The sequence below is a fragment of the Microcaecilia unicolor genome, chromosome 10 (genome assembly GCF_901765095.1).
Source record: "Microcaecilia unicolor chromosome 10, aMicUni1.1, whole genome shotgun sequence".
In the NCBI taxonomy this organism is placed as follows: Eukaryota; Metazoa; Chordata; class Amphibia; order Gymnophiona; family Siphonopidae; genus Microcaecilia; species Microcaecilia unicolor.
The window spans coordinates 144,433,832-144,446,398 of record NC_044040.1 but is presented as its reverse complement, the minus strand read 5'-3'; the positions used below and the strand labels follow the sequence as shown (position 1 = coordinate 144,446,398).

Sequence of the window (12,567 nt, the reverse complement as noted above, 5' to 3'; positions counted from 1 at the left end):
TCTAGTTGTATAGAACACCTTCTACAGGGGTCTCTCAAACTAGCCCACCCATTCACTACCTTTGAGTAGCACCACTCAGGAGCCAGGACCTAGAATGTTCCTCCTATTACTACAAGGAAGGCGCATATTGGTGCCCTGCTACACTTGTTTTATTTATCATACGGTATTGTTATTACAATGGACCTCGAATGATATATGGACCCATATACAATAGTTAACTATTTAGGTGGAAAACCTACTGATTTTGTGGAAGACCTAGATACATTAGATCTGGATAGATCGGACTTTCAGGTGTTAAGAATGCTTTATTCCAGCTAAATGCAAAAAATATTAATTGAATTGTCTCATTCTTTGAAGGTAGGTTCTCTGACCTGTAGCAATGGATGGAGGGAAGGGAGGATGTAACCAGGCTCTGAGCATCATGGCTATTAGGTTTATTGGGCAAGAAAAAAAAGGCTGGTAAGGTGTACAGTTGCCACCTTATCCAGCAAGACCTTACAGTCTGACCTAAGTCCTGCATATTAGCTTTGTGACATGTATGAACTTGTACTCCTGCTTTTCTTGTTATATGTTTGGGAACTGTAACTGTTTTGATTTTTTTTTTTAATGTTAGGTTCCTTTTGGATCTTGAGCAGCGAATAGAGGAGAACATTGTGATCTCAGATGTCTGTGACATCATCTATCAGCATGCAGTCAGTCATTTTGGAGTTTACATCACTTATGTCTGCAACCAAACCTATCAGGAGAGAACATACAGAAATCTGCTGTAAGTTGCTTCAATGTAGGTTCCATTGAATGTGAAACTTGAGGTCAATATTCAGTGTGGTTTAAGTAGGCAGGAGAGGCTTCTGCTTGTTTAAACTGTTCTGAGCGGGCTGTCCGCTGATATTCAGTGTCAATTAACCAATAATGCCAGTGAATATTGGTTCTGATCACCCTGGCACACTCTAGGCAGTGCCAGGGCATTCCGGGGGTGGATTCGGATAGGAGCAGGAAGAGATGCAGGCAGCAGCGGTATTCTCTGTTGGTGCCCACATAGCTAACCCGGTTAGCTATGTCAGTATCAGCACTGAATACTGGCCAGCACCCACATAACTTTTGAGTCCACCAATAACTGGACATTCAGTGACTGCGCCTTGACATTGCTCACACCAAATGTCTGAGTTTAATTTAGCCAGCAGTGCGCTGACCACCACCAGCTGAATATTGACTAGTAAATGTTTTACCTGCTGTTTAAGAATCTTTTTCTTTCTCCTCATTCTTGTTTACTTTTAATGTCCTCTATGTCTCTGTTATTTTTACTCATTACTTATTAAAAATCAAATTGGCATGACAAGTCATAGCAGCATAAGAACATAAGAGTAGCCATACTGTGTCAGACCAATGGTCCATCTAGCCCAGTATGCTGTTTCCAACAGTGGCCAAGCCAGGTCACAAGTACCTGGCAGAAAATCAAATCGTGGCAACATTCCATGCTACCAATCCCAGGGCAAGCAATTGCTTCTCCATGTTTGTCTCAATAGCAGACTATGGACTTTTCCTCCAGGAACTTGTCCAAATCTTTTTTAAACCCAGATACACTAACTGCCATTACCACAACCTCCGGCAAAGAGTTCCAGAGTTTAACTATTCGTTAAGTGAAAAAATATTTCCTCCTATTTGTTTTAAAAGTATTTCCATTTAACTTCCTTGAGCGTCACCTAATCTTTATACTTTTGGAATGAGTAAAAAATCGATTTAATTCTGCTTGTTCTACACCACTCAAGATTTTGTAGATCTCAATCATATCTCCCCTCATCCGTCTCTTTTCCAAGCTGAAGAGCCCTAACCTCTTTAGCCTTTCCTTATACAAGAGGAGTTTCATCCCCTTTATCATTTTGATTGCTCTTCTTTGAACCTTTTCTAATTCCACTATATCTTTTTTGAGATACGGCGACCAGAACTGAACGCAGTGCTCAAGGTATGGCCGCACCATGGAGCAATACAGAGGCATTATAGTATTTTTGGTCTTATTCACCATCCCTTTCCTAATATTTCCTAGCATCCTGTTTGCTTTTTTGGCCGCCACTGCACACTGAGCAGAAGATTTCAGCGTATTATCTAAAACAACACCTAGATCATTTTCTTGAGTGCTGACCCCCAAGGTGGACCCTAGCATCAGGTAATTATGATTTGAATTATTCTTTTCAATGTGCAATCACCTTGCATTTGTCCACATTAAATTTCATCTGCCATTTGGATGCCCAATCTTCCAATTTCCTAAGGTCTTCCTGCAATATTTCACAGTCCGCAAGTGTTTTAACAACCTTGAATAGTTTTGTGTCATCTGCAAATTTAATCACCTCACTTGTCATTCCGATTTCCATATCATTTATAAATATGTTAAATAGCACCAGTCCCAGTAATGAGCCCTGCGACACTCCACCATTCACCCTCCTCCATTGAGCGAAATGACCATTTAACTCCTACCCTCTTTTTCCTGTCAAGTAACCAATTTTTAATCCACACCAGTACCTTGCCTTCTATCCCATGATTCTTTAATTTTCTCAGGAGTCTCTCATGAGGAGCTTTATCAAAAGCTTTCTGAAAATCTAGATACACTACATCAACCGGCTCACCTTTATCCACATGTTTATCCACGCCTTCAAAGAAATGAAGCAAATTGGTGAGGCAAGACTTCTCTTGGCTGAATCCATGCTGACTCTGACCCATGAAACGGTGTTTGTCTATGTGTTCTGTAATTTTATTCTTTATAATAGTTTCCATTATTTTGCCTGGCACTGACGTCAAGCTTATCAGTCTGTAATTTCCCAGATCACCCTGGAACTCTTTTTAAAAATCGGCATCTCATTGGCCACCCTCCAATCTTCAGGTACTGTGAACGATTTTAAAGACACATTACATATTACTTTATTTTTATTTTAATGAGGTCTTTATTACAGTGAACAAAGAAAAATACATACAGGTACAATGTACAATCTGCTCAGGTAGAAACAGAACTTAATCTCAATGCTAATGAAATCTCTAATACTTATAGTTTTTATAATAAAATAATACTAAAGAAAGAAAAAAAAACTCGAACCCCAGATCCCTAAAAAGGTGATCACACAGAAAAAGCTAAACCAGGTCTCACTCACCAACAAAGCTCAAATTACACACAGATCCCCAAATGTTTTCCCAAGTCTTGAAAGATTTTCAACTAATAGCGTTTAGATTTTCCAATTTATATACAGTGTAAAGTCGAGATCTCCACTTAACCAATGGTGGGACCACTGGTGTCTTCCAAGCAGCTGCTAAGGTAAGCTTAGCCACATATAGCAAACGGCACACTAACAATGTCTGATATTTCTGAAATCCCGGGATTGCTCTATCCAACAGGAAAATCCTAGGTTCCCAGGGAACTATCAAACCAGTTATCCACCAAATCTGGAAGCGAATGGATTTCCAAAATGCAACTGTTTTTGGGCAGGACCACCAAATGTGACCCATAGTGCCCTGAGCTCTACACCCTCTCCAACATAAATCAGAAGTCTGAAGAAACCAACGATGGAGATGATCTGGGGTAAGGTACCAGCGATAAATAATCTTGACATTATTCTCACGGATGTTGGAGGTCATAGCTGTTTTTGCCAGAGACTTTTCAATGGTGTCCCAGTCCTCCGGAATATATGTAACACCCAATTCATGTTCCCACTGAAGTCTATGCCTCTTCCAAGGACCCTAAGATCCATCAAATAACCATACAGCATACTCACCAAAACTTCTGTGGATCTAAAGTCCTCATAGGTGTCCTCCAAGAAGGTATAGTCCCCTGCCAACCGGGACTTAAAACGCTTAGAAGACAATAAATGAGCCAACTGAACATAAACATAATAATGAGATTGAGGTAAATCAAAATCCCGAGACAGAGTTTGAAAAGAGATCAAGGCATCTTCATCATAGAGTTGACCCCAGCTGGTTAATCCCTGTTGTTCCTACAATCTATAGATCGAGAGAACCAAACTCGGTGGGATTATGGCAAATTTGAGTGTAACAAGAGAACTGAAAATCCACCACAGGGAATCCCAGACCTAAAAAATATGCAAACTTATAGGGGATACACCTACCTGTAAAAATCTATGTCTACAGGGAAGCCATAATAGATATTTCAAAAGCACCAGCCTCACCTGATCTTGTTCAATTTGTACCCACAATTTGGAATGGTTATTTTAGAACCATTCAACTGCTGAATGCCCTTGATCTGCTGTGTAATAATTCCACAGGTCTGGAACCCCCAATCCTTCACTGGCAGCATCTCGAAAAAGAACCCGATGGGAAAGCCTGGGCTTCTTACCCCCCAATTTACCCCCCAAATAAACTCGTTTAGTAACCCATGAAACGAAGAGAGAACCTGACAAGAAACCTTAACTGGTAGCACTTGAAACAAATACAACAATCTGGTAGCACATTCATTTTAATAGTGGAGATACAATCAAACCAAGACAAATTCTGATGTTTCCAACGATCTAAATTACCTCCTGCATGATCTGGTGCGGGAGGCGATGGTGCTGGGGCCGCTTGATAACAGTGATCATAATATGATCAGATTTTATATGAGCTTTGAAGTAAGTATATGTGGAGGGGCATAATCGAACGCAAATGCCTATCTCCATGGGCGTTTATCTCTGAGAACGGGTCCGTGAAGGGGCGGGCCGAACCGTATTTTTGAAAAAATGGACGTTTTTGAGCTGGGCATTTGTTTTTTTTAGCGATAATGGAAACTAAAAACGCCCAGCTCAAAAACGTCCTAATCCGAGCCATTTGGTCGTGGGAGGGGCCACAATTCATAGTACACTCACCCCCCTGATATGCCAGGACACCAACTGGGCACCCTAGGTCAGTGCGGTGGACTTCAGAAAAAGCTCCCACATGCATAGCTCCCTTACCACGGGTGCTGAGCTCCCAACCCCCCTCCCCCAAAACCCACTACCCACAAATGTACAACACTACCATAGCTCTTAGGAGTGAAGGGGGCACCTACATGTGGGTACAGTGGGTTTTGGAGGCCTCCCATTTACCAGCACTAGTGTTATAGGTGGGGGGGATGGGCCTGGGGCCACCTGGCTGAAGTGCACTGCGGTACCCACTAAATGTGCTCCAGGGACCTGCATACACACAGGCCTCTAGGACTTGTTGCTGTTGTATAACATTGGCACACCAGTTGACACCTGAAGACTAATCTCTCCAAAAACGTCCTTTATTGGAATAACCACGTTTACTCACAGTTAACTGCAGATCAGAGGTTGTGCCCCACTGGCAACAAGTCTCCCTGGTACTGAGATTAGCAGTAGGTCAGAGCTGGCAGAATGCTGTACAATGCCCTCTTTCAGCCACATTCAAGGTAAGAACTAAGTTCTCTAACGTGGCTAACACAGGAAAGGGAACTAAAACTGGCTTACAAAAATGGCCACTACCGCATGGACTACAACAGGAAACACAACAGGGCACACTCTGACCCAGTAGGCAGGGGGAAAAGCACCATGGGAGAAGAGCCTACCAACTACCAACATCGTGAGGCTGTAACACAAGCTAATGAAATCACGGAGCCCAATACCCTACACCCACCACAATGCAATGCTGAAGTGACCCTGTACTGCACCCGAGAGCCACATCTGACCCAGGGAAAGGCTGTGACAGGATCAAACACATTCTGCTGTCATGGAGATGGGTACGCATTTGAGGCTGGCATACAGGCTAGAAAAAAAGTTTTTAAAGTGGGGTTTTTTTTGGTGGGAGGGGGTTAGTGACCACTGGGAGAGTCCGGGGAGGTCATCCCCGATTCCCTCCAGTGGTCATCTGGGCAGTTGGGGCACTTTTTTTTGGACTTGTTCGTGAGAAAAAAGGGTCCAAAAAAAGTGACCCAAAATCGCGGTCAAAACGCCTTTTTTTTTTCGATTATCAGCTAAAGATGCCCATCTCTCCTCAGCTGATAACCACGCCCCAGTCCCGCCTCCACCATGCCTACACCACGCCCCCATCAACTTTATTCGTTTCCACGACGGAGTGCAGTTGGAAACGCCCAAAATTGGCTTTCGATTATACCGATTTGGGCGCCTTTGCGAGAAAAACGCCCATCTCCCGATTTGGGTTGAAATATAGGCATTTTTCTTTTTGATTATAAGCTGGATAGGAAATCAAATACATTAGCGTTTAACTTTAAAAAAGGAGACTATGATAAAATGAGAAGAACGGTGAAAAAAAACTTAGAGGAGTGGCTGCGAGGATCAAAATTTTACATCAGGCGTGGATGCTGTTCAAAAACACTATCCTGGAAGCCCAGGCCAAATATATTCCGTGTACTAAACAAGGAGGACGGAAGACCAAACGACAGCCGGCTTGGTTAAAAAGTGAGGTGAAGGAAGCTATTAGAGCTAAAAGAAAATCCTTCAGAAAATGGAAGAAGGAAGTGACTGAAAATAATAAGAAACAGCATAAGGATTGTCAAGTCAAATGCAAAGCGATGATAAGGAAGGCTAAGAAGGACTTCAAAAAAAAGATTGCGTTGGAGGCAAAAACACATAGTAAAAATGTTTTTAGGTATATTAAAAGCAGGAAGCTGGCAAAAGAATCGGTTGGACCGCTAGATGACCGAGGAGTAAAAGGGGCGATCAGGGAAGACAAAGCCGTAGTGGAGAGATTAAATGAATTCTTTGCTTTGGTCTTCACCGAGGAAGATTTGGGTGGGATACCGGAAATGGTATTCGAAGCTGACGAGTCGGAGAAACTTAATGAATTCTCTGTAAACCTGGAGGATGTAATGGGGCAGTTCTACAAACCGAAGAGTAGCAAATCTCCTAGACCGGATGGTATTCATCCCAGAGTACTGATAGAACTGAAAAATGAGCTTGCAGAGCTATTGTTAGTAATATGTAATTTATCCTTAAAATCAAGCGTGGGACCGGAAGATTGGAGGGTGGCCAATGTAATGCCGATTTTTAAAAAAGGTTCCAGAGGAGATCTGGGAAATTATAGACTGGTGAGTCTGACATCGATGCCGGGCAAAATGGTAGAGACTATTATTAAGAACAAAATTACAGAGCACATTCAAAAGCATGGACTAATGGAACAAAGTCAACATGGATTTAGTGAAGGGAAATCTTGCCTCACCAATCTACTACATTTCTTTGAAGGGGTGAACAAACATGTGGATAAAGGTGAGCCGGTTGATATTGTGTATCTGGATTTTCAGAAGGCATTTGACAAAGTACCTCATGAAAGACTCCAGAGGAAATTGGAGAGTCATGGGATAGGAGGTAGTGTTGTATTGTGGATTAAAAACTGGTTAAAAGATAGAAAACAGAGAGTAGGGTTAAATGGTCAGTATTCTCAATGGAGAAGGGTAGTTAGTGGGGTTCCCCAGGGGTCTGTGCTGGGACCACTGCTTTTTAACATATTTATAAATGACCTAGAGATGGGAGTAACTAGTGAGGTAATTAAATTTGCTGATGACACAAAGTTATTCAAAGTTGTTAAATCGCGGGAGGATTGTGAAAAATTACAAGAGGACCTTACGAGACTGGGAGACTGGGCGTCTAAATGGCAGATGACATTTAATGTGAGCAAGTGCAAAGTGATGCATGTGGGAAAGAGGAACCCAGATTATAGCTACGTCATGAAAGGTTCCACGTTAGGAGTCACGGACCAAGAAAGGGATCCAGGTGTCATCGTTGATGATACATTGAAACCTTCTGCTCAGCGTGCTGCTGCAGCTAAGAAAGCAAATAGAATGTTAGGTATTATTAGGACAGGAATGGAAAACAAGAATGAGGACATTATAATGCCTTTGTATCACTCCATGGTGCAACCGCACTTTGAATATTGTGTTCAATTCTGGTCGCCGCATCTCAACAAAGGTATAGTGGAATTAGAAAAGGTGCAGAGAAGGGCGACGAAAATGATAAAGGTGATGGGACGACTTCCCTATGAGGAAAGGCTAAAACGGCTCGGGCTCTCCAGCTTGGAGAAAAGGCAGCTGATGAAGGGAGATATGATAGAGGTCTATAAAATAATGAGTGGAGTGGAACGGGTAGTAGATGTGAAGCATCTGTTTATGCTTTCCAAAAATACTAGGACTAGTGGGCATGCGATGAAGCTACAATGCACCATGGAGTGATACAAAGGCATTATAACGTCCTCATTCTTGTTTTCCATTCCTGTCCTAATAATACCTAACATTCTATTTGCTTTCTTAGACGCAGCAGCACGCTGAGCAGAAGGTTTCAACGTATCATCAACGATGACACCTGGATCCCTTTCTTGGTCCGTGACTCCTAACGTGGAACCTTTCATGACGTAGCTATAATCTGGGTTCCTCTTTCCCACATGCATCACTTTGCACTTGCTCACATTAAACGTCATCTGCCATTTAGACGCCCAGTCTCCCAGTCTCGTAAGGTCCTCTTGTAATTTTTCACAATCCTCCCGCGATTTAACAACTTTGAATAACTTTGTGTACAAAACCCCAACCTTGGCTGACTTCTAATATCCGCTACCTACGTTCCTGTACCCGCTCCGCCGAATGCCTCTGGCGGAAATCTCGGGCCCTTGCTGATTTCTTACACTTTAAGTTCATGCTGACCTCCTTCCAATCTGCTCTTTTACGTGCCAAACAGGATTATTATATCCAACTGACGAACTCTCTTGGCTCTAATCCTCGACTTCTCTTCACCACATTGAACTCTCTCCTCAAGGTGCCCCCTCCCCCAACTCCCCCTTCATTATCTCCTCAGACCCTTGCTGAATTCTTTCACAACAAGGTTCAAAAGATAAACCTTGCTTTCTCTACCTCACCACCTCTCCCTCCACTAGTCCGTCCCCCTCTCTCTCCTTCCCCTCATTCCCTTTCCTCCTTTCCTGAAGTTACTATTGAAGAAACTACACTTCTCCTTTCTTCCTCAAAATGTACCACCTGTTCCTCTGATCCCATTCCCACCCACCTTCTTAATGCCATCTCTCCTACTCTTATTCCTTTTATCTGTCACATTCTCAACCTCTCACTTTCCACTGCGACTGTCCCTGCTGCCTTTAAACATGCTGTGCTCACACCTCTCCTTAAGAAGCCTTCACTTGACCCTACTTGTCCCTCTAATTACCGACCCATCTCCCTCCTTCCTTTTCTCTCCAAATTACTTGAGCGTGCTGTTCACCGCCGCTGCCTTGATTTTCTCTCCTCACATGCTATTCTTGACCCATTACAATCTGGTTTTCGCCCTCTCCACTCAACCAAAACTGCGCTTACTAAAGTCTCCAATGACCTATTACTGGCTAAATCCAGAGGTCAATATTCCATCCTCATTCTTCTTGATCTTTCCGCTGCTTTTGACACTGTCGATCACAGCATACTTCTCGATACCCTGTCCTCACTTGGATTCCAGGGCTCTGTCCTTTCCTGGTTCTCTTCCTACCTCTCCCTCCGCACCTTTAGTGTTCACTCTGGTGGATCCTCTTCTACTTCTATCCCTCTGCCTGTCGGCGTACCTCAGGGTTCTGTTCTTGGTCCCCTCCTCTTTTCTATCTACACTTCTTCCCTTGGTTCATTAATCTCATCCCATGGCTTTTCCTACCATCTCTATGCTGATGACTCCCAAATCTACCTTTCTACCCCTGATATCTCACCTTGCATCCAAACCAAAGTTTCAGCGTGCTTGTCTGACATTGCTGTCTAGATGTCTCAACGCCACCTGAAATTAAACATGACCAAAACCGAGCTTCTCATTTTCCCCCCAAACCCACCTCCCCACTCTCCCTGTTTTCTATTTCTGTTGATGGCTCTCTCATTCTCCCTGTCTCCTCAGCTCGAAACCTTGGGGTCATCTTTGACTCTTCTCTCTCCTTCTCTGCTCATATCCAGCAGATCGCCAAGACCTGTCATTTCTTTCTTTACAGCATCCGTAAAATCCGCCCCTTTCTTTCCGAGCATTCTACCAAAACCCTCATCCACACCCTTGTCACCTCTCGTTTAGACTACTGCAATCTGCTTCTTGCTGGCCTCCCACTTAGTCACCTCTCCCCTCTCCAGTCGGTTCAAAATTCTGCTGCCCGTCTCATCTTCCGCCAGGGTCGCTTTACTCATACTACCCCTCTCCTCAAGACCCTTCACTGGCTCCCTATCCGTTTTCGCATCCTGTTCAAACTTCTTCTACTAACCTATAAATGTATTCACTCTGCTGCTCCCCAGTATCTCTCCACACTCGTCCTTCCCTACACCCCTTCCCGTGCAGTCCGCTCCATGGATAAATCCTTCTTATCTGTTCCCTTCTCCACTACTGCCAACTCCAGACTTCGCGCCTTCTGTCTCGCTGCACCCTACGCCTGGTATAAACTTCCTGAGCCCCTACGTCTTGCCCCATCCTTGGCCACCTTTAAATCTAGACTGAAAGCCCACCTCTTTAACATTGCTTTTGACTCGTAACCACTTGTAACCACTCGCCTCCACCTACCCTCCTCTCTTCCTTCCCGTTCACATTAATTGATTTGATTTGCTTACTTTATTTATTTTTGTCTATTAGATTGTAAGCTCTTTGAGCAGGGACTGTCTTTCTTCTATGTTTGTGCAGCGCTGCGTATGCCTTGTAGCGCTATAGAAATGCTAAATAGTAGTAGTAGTAGTAGTAGTAAATGTAAAACGAAATGGAGAAAATGTTTCTTCACTCAACGTGTAATTAAACTCTGGAATTCGATGCCAGAGAATGTGGTAAAGGCAGTTAGCTTAGCAGAGTTTTAAAAAGGTTTGGATGGCTTCCTAAAGGAAAAGTCCATAGACCGTTATTAAATGGACTTGGGGAAAATCCACTATTTCTGCGATAAGCAGTATAAAATGTTTTGTACTTTTTTGGGTTCTTGCCAGATATTTGTGACCTGGATTGGCCACTGTTGGAAACAGGATGCTGGGCTTGATAGACCTTTGGTCTTTCCCAGTGTGGCAATACTTATGTACTTATGTAAATCAGTTTTAATGGCCAAAAACAACCTTGGCTAAGTAGCAGCATACAATTGAGAATAATCAGATTTCAACCATACACCCAGGTATTGTAGCCCCTCCCCTTCCTGCCGAAATGGTCTCCCTGGCTCACTGAAATGGGAAAGATTGCTGTATTTGAAATAAAGTAGAGCCATCTATTGTCAGGTTAAGGGCCTCAGTTTTACTCATGTTAAATCCTGAAACTCGGGAATAGGCCTGCAGTATGGAGATCATGTTAGGCAAAGTAGTAACAGGAACCGTTAAAGACAATAAAACATCGTCAGCAAATAAACTAATTTTATATTGAGCGTCACCCACTGAAATCCCTCAGATTAGGATTGGCTCGTATGGCTGATGCAAGTGGTTCCATCACCAGGGCAAACAGCAAGGGAGATAATGGACAGCCCTGCCTTGTACCTCTGGTAAGGGAAAACATAGCTGAATTTCCACCATTAATGTGAACACAAGCAACTGGTTTGGAATAAAGCTCTAGGATCCAAGTCCTAAACAAAGGGCCAGTACCCTTAGTTACCATAACACAGTCTAAAAAGCCCCAGTGGACTCTGTCAAATGCTTTCTCAGCATCTATTCCCAAAATAAAAAACTGTGACTAGCCCCTGATGAAATATAATTTAAGTTAATAATTTTACAAATGTTATTAGCTGCTTGTCTCTTAAAACCAAATCTATCCTGATTGGGGTGTATCAAAGTAGGCAGCACAGAGCCCAGCTGCACAGCCAGAACTTTAGCTAGAAGCTTTACATCCGCATTTAACATTGAAATAGGATGATATGTTTGACAATCTGCTTTATCTTTCCCTTCTTTTAAAAGAACAGAAATCCAAGCCTCCAACATAGAGGAAGGCATCTGAGCCCCGTCTCTCATGCTATTTATAACTTCTGCTAGCAAAGGGGAAAGCTCAACTGCAAATGTTTTGTAGATTTCCAAAGGGAGTCCATCGAACCAAGTAACTTCCCCTTTGCCATTGATTGTATGGCCTTCAAAACCTTCTCAGGGGAAACTACTACTTCCAAATGCTCCCGCTGGGATTCCGAAAGGCAAGGCAGAACGGATGAACCCAAATGAGAATCAATAGCAGAGGCCTCTATTTCATCATCTCGGGCATACAGCCCTTTCAGATATTCACGGAAACGAGCCCTAATGAGGGAAGATTTATATAATAAATGGCCTCTATTGTCCTTAATTTTCCCAATCTTCCTATCCGCCTATGGCCTCCAGAGCTTACAAGCCAAAATAGAGCTCGCCTTACCAGAATATTCATAACAGCGCTGTTTCACCCTATCCGAGGCGAGCCTCACAAAGTTCCCCCAATATCTTAGAAGAACCACACAACTTATGTTCAGATTCTAGTTGGGATTACGAGTAAGAAAAAATTCTTTAAGGGACTCACGCTTTCGTTTTTTTTAAAGCAGCATGTTTCAAAAATAAACCCCTTGTAACTGCCTTCGAAGCATCCCACACCACAGAAAGTGAAGGACCTGTCCAAATTATGTAATAAATATTCCTTCAAAAGCTCTCTGTATTCCTGTACTACAAAATCATCTTTC

At 43.0% G+C, this 12,567-nt stretch overlaps 1 protein-coding gene across 6 annotated transcripts in view; it reads left to right on the top strand.

Moving 5' to 3' along the window:
• NGEF (neuronal guanine nucleotide exchange factor) overlaps positions 1-12,567 on the top strand; it is a 360,617-nt gene that overhangs the window by 207,267 nt on the left and 140,783 nt on the right. For all 6 annotated transcript variants that reach the window (XM_030216010.1, XM_030216011.1, XM_030216009.1 and 3 more), the window contains one exon: positions 614-766. In XM_030216010.1, the coding sequence (XP_030071870.1) occupies positions 614-766 (153 nt within the window). The remainder of the gene's footprint in view (positions 1-613; positions 767-12,567) is intronic.